This window comes from Rousettus aegyptiacus, unplaced genomic scaffold, assembly GCF_014176215.1.
Source record: "Rousettus aegyptiacus isolate mRouAeg1 unplaced genomic scaffold, mRouAeg1.p scaffold_m13_p_10, whole genome shotgun sequence".
Taxonomy (NCBI): Eukaryota; Metazoa; Chordata; class Mammalia; order Chiroptera; family Pteropodidae; genus Rousettus; species Rousettus aegyptiacus.
In genome coordinates this window covers 82,962,104-82,977,308 of record NW_023416285.1, presented here as the reverse complement: position 1 = coordinate 82,977,308, position 15,205 = coordinate 82,962,104, and the positions used below count along the sequence as shown (strand labels likewise).

At 34.6% G+C, this 15,205-nt stretch overlaps 1 protein-coding gene across 5 annotated transcripts in view; it reads right to left on the bottom strand.

The window, feature by feature from the left end:
- Positions 1-15,205, bottom strand: part of LOC107503341 (protein adenylyltransferase SelO-like) — a 31,441-nt gene that overhangs the window by 13,963 nt on the left and 2,273 nt on the right. For all 5 annotated transcript variants that reach the window (XM_036228092.1, XM_036228091.1, XM_036228090.1 and 2 more), the window contains exons 2-12: positions 13,630-13,748; positions 12,888-13,016; positions 10,283-10,347; positions 10,139-10,195; positions 9,926-10,024; positions 9,666-9,733; positions 7,715-7,802; positions 5,644-5,713; positions 4,792-4,864; positions 3,338-3,421; positions 2,526-2,655 (exon numbers count right to left, since the gene is read on the bottom strand). In XM_036228092.1, coding sequence (XP_036083985.1) covers positions 2,526-2,655; positions 3,338-3,421; positions 4,792-4,864; positions 5,644-5,713; positions 7,715-7,802; positions 9,666-9,733; positions 9,926-10,024; positions 10,139-10,195; positions 10,283-10,347; positions 12,888-13,016; positions 13,630-13,748 — 982 coding nt within the window. The remainder of the gene's footprint in view (positions 1-2,525; positions 2,656-3,337; positions 3,422-4,791; positions 4,865-5,643; positions 5,714-7,714; positions 7,803-9,665; positions 9,734-9,925; positions 10,025-10,138; positions 10,196-10,282; positions 10,348-12,887; positions 13,017-13,629; positions 13,749-15,205) is intronic.

The following is a 15,205-nucleotide window of genomic DNA, read 5'->3' as shown; positions in this document are numbered from 1 at the left end:
GCCCACCCTGCAGACTTTCCTAAAATATCTCAAAGGTCTACAAACCCCAAACAAGTGGAATTTGGCCTCAGTGTCCTCTGTGGCTCTTGCTAGGGAGCCCCAAGCCTGGCGCTAGTGACAGCTGGCCTCTGTTCACAGTATAACCACTCCCAGGTGCCTCTAAGCCCAGCACAGGCAGCTACCAAGCACTTTGTAGCTCCTACCAGGTGGTCCTGGGCCAAACATAGGAGTGGCTGACCTTGGCCTGTGTGGGAGGCCCTTCCCAAGAGGTCCCCAAACCAGCACACCTGGTGGCCGGCTGCAGACGACTATACCAGAGCACCACACGATGTACACCACAAACAATACCAAAGCGTGGACTCAGCAGGCACCACAGGCCCACTAAAGCGAATCCCACTCCATGGGGTCAGCCCTTGCACAACAGCTTATCTGCAGTCATGGCCAATCCTCACAGCAAGTCAACCTGAGGGTCAATCCCATCCATTGATATGCCGACAGTAATCAAGGCTCAGCTACAACATAAGTGCACACACAACCCACATAAGAAACAACCCTGGAGCAGCTAGGTGAACAGGGTTACTGCACTGGGCCCCAAAGGACACCTACTACAGAAGGCCACTCTGCCAAGACCAGGAGATATAGCAGAACTACCTAATACATAGAAACAAAGACATGGAGGCAGCCAAAAAGAGGAAACAATGAAACATGTCCCAAATGAAAAAAAAAACAGGAAAACACTCCAGAAAAAGAACTAAAAGAACTAAAAATAGAGGTAAGCAACCTACCAGATACAGAGTTCAAAACACTAGTTATAAAGATACTCAATGAACTTAGGGGAAGAGTAGATGATCTTAGTGAGAACTTCAATAAAGAGATAGGAAACATAAAAATGAAGGTAGAAAACATGAAAAAGAAGCAGCCAGAAATGAAGAATAAAATAACTGAAATGAAGAATACATTAGATGGAATCAACAACAGGATATCTCGACAGAAACTTTGCAGGTTAGAAAGGATCAATATGAAATATTCAAAGTGATAAAAAGCAAGGACCTACAACCAAGATTACTCTACCCAACGAGGCTATCATTTAGAATCAAAGGAAAAATAATGAACTTCCCAGACAAAAAGAAAAGCTGAAGGAGTTCATCACCACCAAACAAGAAATAATAAAGGGACTTCTTGAAGTAGAAGAAGAAAAAAATTAAAAATATAAATAAGAAAATACAGCAAAGAAAAAAATTCCCACTGACAAAGGCAGACATAATAAAAGCAATGAATCAATCGACACTAAAGCTAGTACAAAGGTTAAAAGGCAAAAGTAGGAGGATCATGTGTAATTAAAACAGTAAATTAAGAGATACACACACACACAAAAAGTAAAACATAATGGCAAAAACATAAAGGTAGAGAGGGATGAGTAAAGCGGCAGTACTTTTAGATGAGTTTAAACTTAAGGGACTATCAACTTAAAACAGACTGCTATAAACATAACTCGGTAAATAGGAAGTATGTGGTAACTACAAAGCAAAAACCTGTAAAGGGACACACAAGAAATAAAGAGAAAGGAATCCAAATACACACTACAGAAAGTCATCAATATATGAGAGAATAAGAAAGGAACAAAGAACTACAAAAACAACCAGAAAACAATAAAATGATAATAACTACATACCTATCAATAATTACTTTAAATGTAAATGGATTAAATGCTCCAACAAAAGACGAATGGGTAAAGAGGTAATACATATATACAATGGAATATTACTCAACCATAAAAAAGAATGAAATCTGACCCTTTGCAGCAATATGGATGGACCTAGACGATATTATCTTAAATAAAATAAGTCCAACAGAGAAAGATAAATACCATATGATTTCACTTACATGTGGAATCTAAAAAACACAAAATAAATGAACAAACCAAACAGAAACAAACTCAGAGATACAGAGAACAAACTGATGGTTGCCAGATGGGAGGGAATTGGGAGGCTGGGTGAAAAAGCTGAAGGGATTAAGCAGTAGAAATTGACAGTTACAAAATAGTCATGGGGATGTAAAGTACAGCTTAGAGAACATAGTCAATAATATTGTAATAACTACATAGTGTTGAGTGGTTGTAAAACTTATTGGGGGATCACTTCATAAGTTATATAAATGTTAACCACTATGCTGTACACTTAAAACTAATATAATGTTGAATGTCGACTGTAATTGAAAACTAAAAAAAAAAAAAAGAAAACTTAAAAAAAAAAAAGCAGTGATAAATAACCCTTGGATCAAAAAAGAAATAAACTAAAATTTCTCAATATCTAGAAAGCAATAAATAGGAAAACACTTTATCCTGCTAGCTTTGGGGAAAAAGCCAAAATTCCAATAGAAAACAATATATAGTTTGAAACGCCATCATTATTAAAAGCTAAATAATAAGATGGCTTTTAAAATTTTACTTTCTTGCTTTTCAAAAAATGATCATTTTATACAAAAAATATTTTCACACAGAATTAGTAGATGTAGGATTTACTCACAGCTGCTTTTGCCCTGGATCCAGTAATGGGTTTAGAGCTTGCAACAACTTATTTAAATTAAACATTCCAATATTGGCCTGATTTCCTATTTTATATCTTCTTTCATCATCAGATGTGTTTGGTACAAAATCTGTTTAAAACAAAAATACTATCACTATACAGTGAGGATAATTATAAAAAATGGCTTCTTTCCTCATTTTTAAGTTTGTATTTAAACTTAATAAATTTATATTTATTAGAAAAAAATATTTAACAGTAAACATTTAACTCGAAAGTAATATAAATACATAATGAAAATCTTCTAAAATACGAATATTTGCCTAATAGAAGAATATATTTCTAACCTACAAGAATTTCCAGGTCATCGCACATTTACTTCAAAGTCCAACTTCAGTAGCACGTTGTCTACAAGGCCTGCTCTGGCCCCTCCCATGGTCAATGTTGTATTATTGTTACCTCCATTTCATAGGTTAGTAAAGTGAGAGGTTAAGGAACTTGTGCAAGGGCACAGAGCCATTAAGGGTTAGATGCCAGAACTCAAACCCAGGTCTGTCTGACAAACATATTCCCTGCTATCCTTCATGTCCTCTTCTCTGCAATGTAATTCCCGAGGGCAGAGGCCACAAAAGAACTCGTTATTGTACCCCCATGGTGCCTGGAAGATTGAGTACCATATAAAATGAACGTTTGATGCATGAACCCAATTCTTTCTACTACTCCATCACTGTATTAGCTGTATCTAAAATAAATCTGTGATGATTTTTAGTGTAATAAGGCATATTTATATACATATATATATAAATCATATATACCTGGATTGTAGGCCTCCATGAAACCAAATGGACCATAATCAATTGTAATGGATAACAAACTGAAGTTATCAGTATTACAAACACCTAAAATAATAAAAAATTCCAAAAGCATGATAATAAAATAGTAAAGCATATTTTAACTGTATAAAATTATCCAGAATAGAAAAGGCTATGGAAATGCATTTGTTTTACGAATGAAACAAAATTAGATTATCAACTGAAAGTTTAACTGGCAAAGTCAAATAGCTTAATATATATTAAAACTATATTTTAAAACTAAATTTAGCCTTTTGTTTTATACTACCTTTCCCAAAGATTTCAAATGCTACAGGAACAAAAGCTCTAAGAAATGAAACTTCCTCTTATTCATTCCCAATTTCTAGCATTTGTTTAAAAAACACATATTATTTGGAATGGAATTGAGACTAGTGAAGAAATAAGATCAATTTTCAAAGGTTGCGAGAAGGGGAAAAGGTGAAAATATGGATACGTACCCCTATTAATAGTCATGGGGTACAGCCCATTTGCAATTTTGGGGGGAGAGTGACCTCCTAGGTGAGGGGGCTCCTGGATGGGGTAAAGTGTGGGGTAGGATACTCCAGGCAAATATATTTGGGCATGGTGGCACAGTGTCCAATACAAAGAATTTCAACTTTTTTCACAGCAAGATGGCCCTGGTTATCAAGATGTTGAATGTACAGAATCTCTAATCCAGCCATTCCTCTTTCAGGAGGTTATACTCAATATCTCACCCTCGAGAATACAAAGAAATAGCTGCATAGTGGTCACTGTAGCACAGTTCATAATAGCAAAAAACTCTGAAACACCTACCTTGCTCCCCATCCCATGCCAACTGAGATACCGAGAGTATGTGTGCGATGGTTAAAGTAGATCTCAAGAAGTTTTGTAATGTAGGATTCCCCTTTTAATATATATCTAAAGACCTTAGCATATATGTGACTTGCTTTTCAGTTAGTCTAAGTTCAGGCAGATATTTCTTCCCATACAACCAGATGCAGTAAATGGCTTCAAACACCCACAAGCCAGCCCTACTGTTTTCATAGTAGACATATGAATACCAGCCAAAAAAAGTCTAGAAGTGATACGAAGTGGTTAATAATAATTATTCTGGAGAATGGAACCCAGAATCACATCTGTATGTTTTAAATTCTTTATCGTAAGCACGCAGTGCTTTATAAAAGACTATTATAATAGCTTTACAGAGATCCAAATATAATACACACTCACAAGGTGATCCTTACTCTATTTTGTGTTCCATTCGAAACCATTTTAAACATGAGGAAATTGTTTCCCTGTTGCTAAAAACAAATTCATATATTAAAAATGTTAAGCTCACTGGCAGGAGTATTTTGAAACACACAAAAAAGAAGTCAACTGCCTCAACAAACTAATTCTACTTTCTCATCAGGAGAAACATCAATGTGATACCTTACCATGAGCAAAACCAACAGACATCCACAAGGCAATAAGCTGTGCCGTCTCAGATACCACGATGGAAAAAAAATCCTAAAAATAAAATTTAGAAACTTTTCAGATTTTCAGTAATGTACACTCTTTTAGGATCTTCTGAGCAGTCACAAGGAAAACATAGAAAGTTTTCAAAGGTGGGCCAAAAGATGACAAAGGAATGAAAATTATATATGTAACCAAAAAAAATGGAAGAGAATAGGATTATTCATCCAAAAGTAATATATAAAAGGTGTGAACATAGTGTTATGATCAGGTTTCTCCATGTCCAGTGAGAGTAGGAAAAGCATGAGATTTTAGCACAAGGGAGTTAAATGTAGGCAAGGTAAACTACTAAACTTTGAAATGAGTCACCAAAAAAATAATGGAATTCCCTTCTGCATAACCATTAGAATAATGAAAAAGAGTTATGAAGATCAAAAAAATTTCCACAAGAATAGAAAATCACAAAAAAAGAATAGAAAATCACATTATCCTATTATTTATTATGTTTATTTTAGACCTATAAATATAGAAATAGCTGTATCTCTAATATATGAGAAAAGAATATATGTCACCAAGTTACAAACGCTGCTCAAAAAATAATGTAGAGTCAGGATATAGTAGCACCTGTTCTTTCTTTTATCTTCCAAACAAAACAACTTTTTAATCCATGTCTTGTTTGTGAAGTGGTTCATCTTATCTTCCTCTAACAAAACGTTTACAGTTCTCTACGTTACCTTTCCTAACTGTAATTTTTTAAGTTCTAAGTTGTAGACACTAATGTTAGAAGGTTGATGAGAGAAAAACAGTATTGCCCTTTCTCTTTAAAAACTTACCACATATCTATTAGGTTCTTTGACATCTACTGAGGGAAAATGTTCCTGTATGATGAAGTCTAATAATGTCCTGGAGATAAAAAGGAGAGAGTATCGGTGTTCCTCAGAATACAGTATTGAATATTGAGTCATCTAATTCCACCCTTGTCATCCATGAGTTCATTAGATTCATGCTTAAAATTTTTTCATTAAAATAAGATTATACTTCCATAAAAGCCATAAAGAAATATTTCCTCAATACCAATCGAAACTGGAAATGTGTTTCTGAGACCATATTAGATTCCATCTTATTATATTACAGATTCAGATGAGTTCAATAAACCTCCATGGGTACCTACTGCCCTGCTGGATGCTGAGCCCTATACAACAGGTGCCAGAGAGACCAAGGAGACCCCGACCCACCCTCGCAGAGGACGTAATCCATTAGGAGAGAAAAACACATGAAGAAATAATGACATTCCAACATAACACATGCAATAATAGGAATATATAAAAAGTATAAAGATAAAAGACAGGAAATGACGAAGTATGCATGAAGGTAGCATAGCTTTCACAAATGAGATAAGAAAAAACTGGCTAATGCCTGAAGTTAAACTATATGAGTTGTGTATGTATCATATTTTTTATTCTCAATTTTAACAGACTATTTTAGCTGTTTGACTAACTACTAGTGTTTATTGCATTGGATAAGAGAGAATCCAGAAAACAAACTGCAGATTGTAGATATGATTCAGGAATTGTTAAAACCCAGTCAAAATGGTAGGAGTGAATTAGAGCTTATTAATAATTTTTCAATAATTTAATCATTTAATCACTAGCTATGTGTCAAGAACTGTCTCAGGCATTTGGGAAACAAAAAGCTATGTGTGTACATGTGTATACATATTATATATACATATATATATGGTCATATATAGTCATATATAGTCTCATTCATATATATATATATAGTCATGTTAGCCAATGGAGGTGTTTTAAAAATGAACTGTTCACCAATGTACATCAAAGGTCAGAGGGAGAAGTAAAATACAACTTCACCAGATGGAACAATTTCGGTGACATGGTGAATCCAAACAGAAGTGACCCAAAAAAACAATGAAAAATTAGAAATAATACCCAAGGAGAACAGACAACTCTCTCAACAAGTCAGGACGACCCTGAGCTCAGTAAACATTTGCTAAAAAGAGAGACTCAGAGAACAGGTACGTCAAGTGTGAGGACTCCTCTGGTCTGCTCTTTCATTTACCTCATTTCTTTTCTCCCCATATTCTTCATGGATATTAGATCCATATTCCAAATGATTCTAGTTTGCCCAAGAGAATTTTTTTCTTATACATACACTTCTAATGATTTTTAAAAACTGTATCATCTCGACGAATGGAAAAAGAATTCCTCTTAAAGAAGGAAATGTTTTGTTTGAAGAAAGGTCTTGCTGAGTCTGCTTGACGAAGACGGAATTTTGTGCACAGATATCTCATGCACCAAGATATCAGAGGATGGCGGGAGCGGTCCTGCACGACACAAGGGGGACAATGTATTGATCGCGCTCTTTTGAAGCTTTTCCTGTCTCTAGAAATCTTTGGTAAGATGCTCTCTGTTCTTAAATGCTTTGTGTAAATTTAGTCTGTTGTTTTTTTCACCCTGTTTCTGGGTCAACCCAGTGTGAAACGGACATCACGCACGTGTCAAAACTGAAGTCTCAGAATGAAGGGACACGAGACAGAGACACTGGGAATCCCAGAAGTTGGAAAGAAACCTGTGGACCTCAGGAGGTTGAGTCACTTCCAGCCAGGTCTCTGAGTGGCACAGAGGCCGTCAGCTGCAACTGGACTGCATACTAGACAAAAAATTTCTTGAAAAAAGGGTCTACTGAGTCTTAAACGTACTCCCTTTTTTAGTCTCCGAAAAAACCCACATGATGTTAGGCATTATAGCAAGTGTTAAAAATATTTATTAACTGAAATTTTTGGTTTTACTTGTTAAGAAAACCAAAAATATTTTAACTTCCCAGAACATAAATAAGCAGTTTTTAAATTGCATTCTACCATCGTTCTAAATGTCATTTTCTAACCTTAGTAAATCCAGTTCACCATAATGAGCCAAAATTTCTAACGATCCGATTCTAAACCACGATTTTGCAACACGCAGCACTACTGCACCTGGAAAAGAAGTATTTAATTTAGCATGAACTATTTCAAACTATGAAAATATAGCAGAATATGTTTTCCTTAATTATGAAATTATTTTGCTAAAAAGAATACGTAACTGAATTTATTGGAAAATCAACTAATTTACACCCTAGAAAGGATCAAGAATTTTTCTCTATTTCTTGAAGCCTAAACCACCTAGAATGTTAAGAATCACAATTCTTTCAGAAATACTGAGGCCCCAATCTAGCTGAGGGCCACTCAGCTAAACTGTAAGGCTCCCAACATCAGAGTCCCACTGTCTCCTCAGTTGTGACCTTTTCCCCGTCCCTCATCCTGAAATACAGAATTAGTGAATTATTTCTACACATAGTCTCTGTAAGTGCCTTCCATTTGTTTAACTACCTGAGAATTAACTTCAATAAATAAATGTTTGCATACGTTCTAACTTATTATAGAAATAAAGTGAATCTACGCATTTCGTGTTTGGGTTTGCAGCCTTCTACTGCTGCGTTACGTTTTGATTATAAACAGTAGTAATACAATTAATAGAATTCACGTTTCTTTCTCACAAGGAATGCTGTGCTTGTGAGTGTTTAGATGTTGAGATGAAGGCTATCCCAGGTGCCAAAGCTCCCGTCCCATGAGGACTGTCCTTCAACACACTTCCTGCTATTTACTGAATACCACTGAATCACTGAATGTTGAAAGCACTGAAAGACACAGGCGGTATCATCCAATCTAACCCCCTCATTTTAGAGGAACAAGGCCGCCATGTGACCAAAGTCACAAATCAATTCCTACAGAGCCAGTTCTAGATTTCACATATTCTTTTTGCCTGCTCAGCACTTTTCTCGTTGTACCACAGTGGTTGCTGGGCAAGGATTAAGGTAAACGCACAATCGAAGTATCTGTATGTATGTGAAGACTTAAATGTGGAAATTCTATTAATGACCTAAAAATGAGAAATATTTGGGATCATTTGAAACGATTAAGACTGTGTTTTGGAATTCAGATTAACAATATATATGTCACAGCCATGAAAGTAAGTAGTGTTATACCCGTGATATTTTTTACAGTATGTGGTTGGAATCTCATTTATAGGCCCATGTGTGATAGTATCCATTTTATCCAGATGAAATTAAAGGGAAGAGATACCATAAAGATAAATAACCATTAATTTCCTTAAGCACGAACACCCTGGAGGGGATTATTTTGTTATGAAAATCTTATCAAAACATATTATGTACTTAATATAAAGAACACGAAATGTGCTCCTGGTGAATCACCCTGAGCGTCAGTAAAAATGCTGCACAACACAGTGATGTCCGCTGGCCCCAGTAAAGCAGGCAGGGTTGGCAGTACTTCTTGATAGCTCCACTTTTAAGGCAATGAAATGTGTTTATTATTGATTTTCAGGTCCCCTCAATCCCCAGAGATTCGGAGTCAAGTCTCTCTCACTCTCTCCCTTTTGTTGTTCTGTAGCACATTTTTTCATTCCCCTTCTAATTTTTTATTTCTAACGTACTAAAGGCTGAGGAAAAAGTTAACTGAACTTAAACGTGAAGTAAGAGCAACCAGGCTCTGAGAAGAGGGCCGGCCAGACGCTCTCCGGGGACAAAAGTGCACTGGCTTGGTAGCATTTTGCCAGCTGTCCATAAACATTTTTTGTTCACCTTCCAGACATTTGCGGTTTGAAATAGATTAATGATGTAAGGATGTGGGAAAGGATATTCTATGATAATATCATAACACGGAAATATCTGGAAGAACCATGGGTCATTTTTTTTAAGAAGACTGACAAGATGTCCAATATCTGTTGTTCTTTAAGAACTTAGTCTAATTTTATGCAGGTATTCTAAAAACTGTCATTACCTCGTTCTTTCGTAATGTTTCCATTGTAGAACTGATCTCTCCATACTTCGTCATCACTCACAGCCAGACTGGAACGTAAGAGAATCGAACAATTAAAGTTACACTTCAACTGCTAGCAAGCTACCAAGGAGTACCTAAAACTATAAGAAATGATAAAAAAAAAATCATGCTGTCAGACTTATCTGTGCGATTTACTAACACGTTTCAGGAGATGACACGATCCAGGCCTGAAAGTCAACTTCAAGAAAAGAAGGGTTTACCTTGCAGCTCTGCTGGTTGGAATTCCAAGATGGTACATAGCCTCACTACACAAAAATTCTCTCACTGAGGAACGAAGTACAGCTCTGCCATCGCCATTTCTATGGGAAACAAGAAAAAAAGATTTTCAATGGTAATTAAGACGTTAATATTTATTTAGATTAGCAAAAAAACAAAGACAAACAAACAAAAAAAAACAAAAAACAAAACTATACCGAGAATATGGGGTCTTTCCAGAACCTTTTAATTGGAGCTCCCACTTTTCACCCTGCCTTCAAAAAAACAAAACAAAATCTAAACATTAGAAGATTCATGTTAATATTCAGTGGAAACGCTATTATACAAGGAAACATGAGTACCTGTTCTTGTAAATTCCAATAAGATGGGCTCTTCCATCCCCAAGCTGATCTGCCCATATCCCAAACTAAAGAGAAAAAGGGAAAATCAGTCATGTTTATTAACCTACATAGCTTTCATAGTAACTTTATAGCCAAGGTTATTTTGTCAAAATTAAAAATGAGGTATTGCATTTGGGGGATTATATCATCAGCAACTCTAATATAGGTGAAAATAAAATTCAATCAATACAACATAATTAAAAATCATTTAAAAATATAAATTTATGACATATAACTAATTCATCATTTTATAGCTGAGCCAAGTTTGTTAGGTGTAGAATACTTAGAACTGATCTATTTAATTCTAGAATATGAATGAGTTAAATTTATTAGGAAATTTACCTATATCATACATATGCAATATGAAATCAGGAATATACTTGTACCTGAAAAAATTGCTTTTGAACCACAGTTAACTGTTTCCAAATCTTTCTGTCAAAATTTGTTTGAGGCTGTTCAACTCCCAGCCATGCCACTTACTGACTAGAAATTTGTGTGAGTTAATTCATTTCAGAGACTGACCTTTCATTACTGTAAAATGAGATAACACTTGCCAGGCTGTTGTAAGAATGAATGCTAATATATGCAAAATGATGTACTATGTCCAATATTCATAAGAGCTCAAAAGATGGTAATTATTATTATTATTGCCAACAATTATTTGCTAACTTAGACACCACTCCATTTTCCACATAGACATTACCAGGAAGTTTTCTCTGACTTTCCAGGACTAGGAGGGTGGTCCTGTAAATCCCCATAACTCCTATACTTAACTCTATTATAACCTGATGTTATTGGAATTTCTTTCTTTATCTATCCCCTCCCCCAGAGTATTAGCAATTTGAGCCAAGGGAGCAGGTTGCATTCACCATTATAGCTCCTGGCACATAAAAGTTCTACAAATGGCTGTGGAATATTTAAATGTTTACAGTTCTGGAAGAAAAACATGAAATTGAGAAAAATTTATCTAGTATTTTAATTTTTTATCTTAACCAGGAATGGACCACCATTAATTGATTTTAGCTCTGGAATGCCTCTAAGAGCACAAGTCTGAGAGGTGCTCTCAGCATGTTCTGGAAAGTTCTAAAGTTGACAAAACATTATCCCAAACTAAGAGCTTGGAGTGAAATCACAGAAAACAGGAAAAGTTCTCCATTAATAAAAGAGAAATGATTTACTACACTATAAGTTCAAAATGGTGAAACTATCCTTATAAATAAATATTTACATGTAATTTCAAATCAGGGAGAAGAAACAAAAGATGAAATGCGAAACTGACCCAAAAAATAATCTAATTAACTCTACTACCAAAAAAAGTACAGAAAAGAATAGCTTACAAAACTCTGCAGGGCTGAAGGATTGTACTTGTACTTCACAGTACATATGAGTACCAGTATAAAATGGGAATGGCTTTTGAATCATGAAATCCTGTATTTAGGAGCATAAAAACCCATTAAGGATCATCTAGTCCAGGAGTTTCTAAACTGAGAAGCATAAGTCAGTAAAACATTAATAGTTATTTCTTAAAAACAGAACAACCACAAAACCCTGCAGTCAAATGTGTTTGGAAAAGGATGTGTTAAATAAAATAAAGCATACTTCTTTGTCACAGCATTTCTCTCAAGTCTTGGAATGACCTTGGTCAACCCTTATACATTACAGATCAAGAAACTGAAATTCAGGTTGGTCACAGATGGCCCTTAGAGCCCTTTTCAAGTCTAACGGTCTGTCACTTTGCTTCTTAGCTTATATTAGCTTAGCTTCTTATCTTCTTTTGCTTCTTAGAAATTGAAGAATGAAAGCAATAAAAATGTGAAAAAAAATATTAACTACCACAAAACCAAGGCTTGATATTAATCATTATTATAATAGCTATTGTGGAAGCACTTTTCATGTATTTCCTAACTTAATCCTTACTCTAACTCTCTATTATACTTAGCTACTTGTCCTAAAATCTATGTCTCAGTAAACCAGCCCCCAAACAACCAGTGTTAAATTAATCTTATCTAGTTCACAGGAATTTCAACAATTGGTCCTGCGCTCTTTTTTTTTTTTATTAGTCAGATACCACATCTGAACTTGCTTCCACATCTTGCTTGCTTTCTAGAAGGTGCCTTCTTAATTGCTTCGGCACATAAAACACCCCCAATTAATCCCAGATTAATTTCTAGCAGTTTCTAGCAGTTCTAAAACTTTGTCACTCTCCTGGCAAAATTATTATCTATTTGCCTTACTGAAGCTTTTATACTGACTCAGCACTACTTAATTTTGTCTACATCTCTTGCCAAACTTCACTGAAAGAGTTCTCTAGCATAATTCACAGAAATTTTACATTCGTGCTGCCCGTTTTCTCAATTCCACTAAAGAAACTTAGACTCTAGTTTTATCAAAGCAAGAAATCAAATCAGCTAATCTGTAAAATATGACACATTCTTCTACAAACACCTTGTTGAATTCTCAATATACAACATAAGAGAAAGTAATACAAAATAACTCTCCAATAGAACAGCATTTCCACCAACTGTTAATATTTGCATAAGGGATACTATGCTCATGCTATTCTTACCTGGTGGCCACCATATCTGTGAGTCAATGGAATGGATCCGGATACAATCTTTTCACCACTTACAAGCTGGATAAAAGCATCTGTTTCTGAGATAGATAAATCAAGGTCCAAAATATCTTCTAGAACTTCCTGAGGCAGGAAAAAATATACCTTCTTACAAACTTAAGTAATCCTTTAATAATTTTTAAGAAACTCAATGGAAGAAAGAAAATTAAAAGAATGAATCTCTTCCAAAAATACATTGATTTTTTTTCCATTAAGGGATGTACCATACTTCTTATGATTATTTGTTATTTGGGAAAATCAGTTCTATTAGATAGTTCTAAAATTCTTATGTATTTCTTGTGATGCATAGCTAAATATTTTTCCTAGCACGTATTCTTTAGAGGAACTAGAAAAAAATGTCCTATTTTTATTCCACATTCATTTATATCATGAGAAAATTTAGAATTTGTTATTAGAGCCCATTTTTAAGAACTTAACTCACTTACCCCCTTTTTTTCCCACAAAAGTATATTCTATTTGTGAGATAACTTTAAGGTGAACCTGAGTATTAGGCTCTAGGAATAAGTATCAAAAAGTGATTTCTAAGAATAACATTCTCCAAGTGTCTAAACTGTAAACACAAAGAGAGTCATTTATCAATAGACTAACAATTTAACTCTGAAACAAATATTAATATCTTTGTAGACAAAAGTTATAGTGAGTTAAGTATTTGTGTTATGAAAAAATAAAGCCTAACCTTTGAAACTGCTACAAGGCGTACTCTTGACTTGAAAGGAGTAGGGAAGGCAATTGAAAAAATACAGTTTCTCACTTTACGAACATAATTTTCTTTAACAGGATCAACTGGCAGCACAGCTAATAAAAAACAAAAACAACCTTCTTAATGTTTTCATTTGTTGCATTTACAGCATTAATATTCCTTAGAAAGGCTATGGTTCTTCAAGAAAATCAATTTAAAACACTATTTTCTTCATGCTTTGTTATTTAAAAGCTATTTAATCATTTTCAAGCATATCTGTCCAATATTCATATGTATACTATATGGGACTGTCCAAGAAGATGGGAAGTTAAAAAAGTTTAAAACAAGACATATACTCTGACTTCAAGATTTTTGCTCATGGCAGACCGATAGGATGTGCAACATATTTACAAGTAAGACTATATAAGTAAAATGGAGGTGAGCTACATTATAGTTTTAGAATTATAGTGCAGGCTAATTCAATGAAATCCAACCAAAACATCTTAGGCGCTTCATCACATTCTTTAGAACATAATCAACTGAAGGAAAAAGATATATACATAAATATCTCTAATGCCAGGGAATAGACATTTTACTAAATGTATAAAACTGCTTCCAGTCCCACCAGAAACTTCAAAATATGATACATGCCTGTTGACAAGGATCGATTTGCCTCTAAAGAGAGAAACTGTTTCATAAAGTCCATGCATTAAAGTACACGTACTTTATTTAAAAAATTGCGGAGAGATTTGAGCATGCTTTAGACATGCAGTTTACTTTTAAGTACAATTCTTAAAATCTGAATGTTTCCTAATGCAGAGCAATAAACAAAAAGTAAATAGAAGAGGGCAGGTGCTGTACTAAAATATAAGGCAAAGGGAGAGACACAGAAACCTGTGTTTCTGGATAGAGGTTATATCGTCAAGATGTCTCAGCAAGTTATTTAATAAACATAATGGATACCCAATCAAAAATGTAGTGGGATTCTTTTTTTTTCTAGTGTGATTCTTTTTTTAAGAAAAAGACAAAGTTAAACTATAAATCTGGAAGAATAAAGACTAATTTTTTAAATAAGAGGAATGGGAGTTTCCTTATCATATTAAAAATTACAAGAATACAATAACTAAAAATAGTTATCCCAAAAAAATAGACGTAAAAATCAATGAACTCAATAAAAAGCACAGAAACAGCCCAAAGTAATTTAAGAATGCCCTATATGATGAAAATTATCTTTAGCATCAATGGAGAAAGGTTGCATTGGGACAATTTGTTCAATGGTTTGGAATAACTCCTGTTGATTCATTCCAAGCCTAGGTGAACTAAATGTCAGTTATAACAGAAGATTAATCTTACATCTTCCCCAAATGAGTATAAAAACAGGCAAATGTGGGCCACATCTACCCCTTTATATTTCCCCCTAAGTACATGGTAAATAAGGTAGCATCATGGGAAAAGTGATCAACAAAAAAATTGGTGATTTCAGTTTCCACCACAGAAAATCTGACAATATGATTAGAATATCCAACAGTATATTTTCTGCTCTTTCAGAACAGCCTCTGCATGGAAACAGACT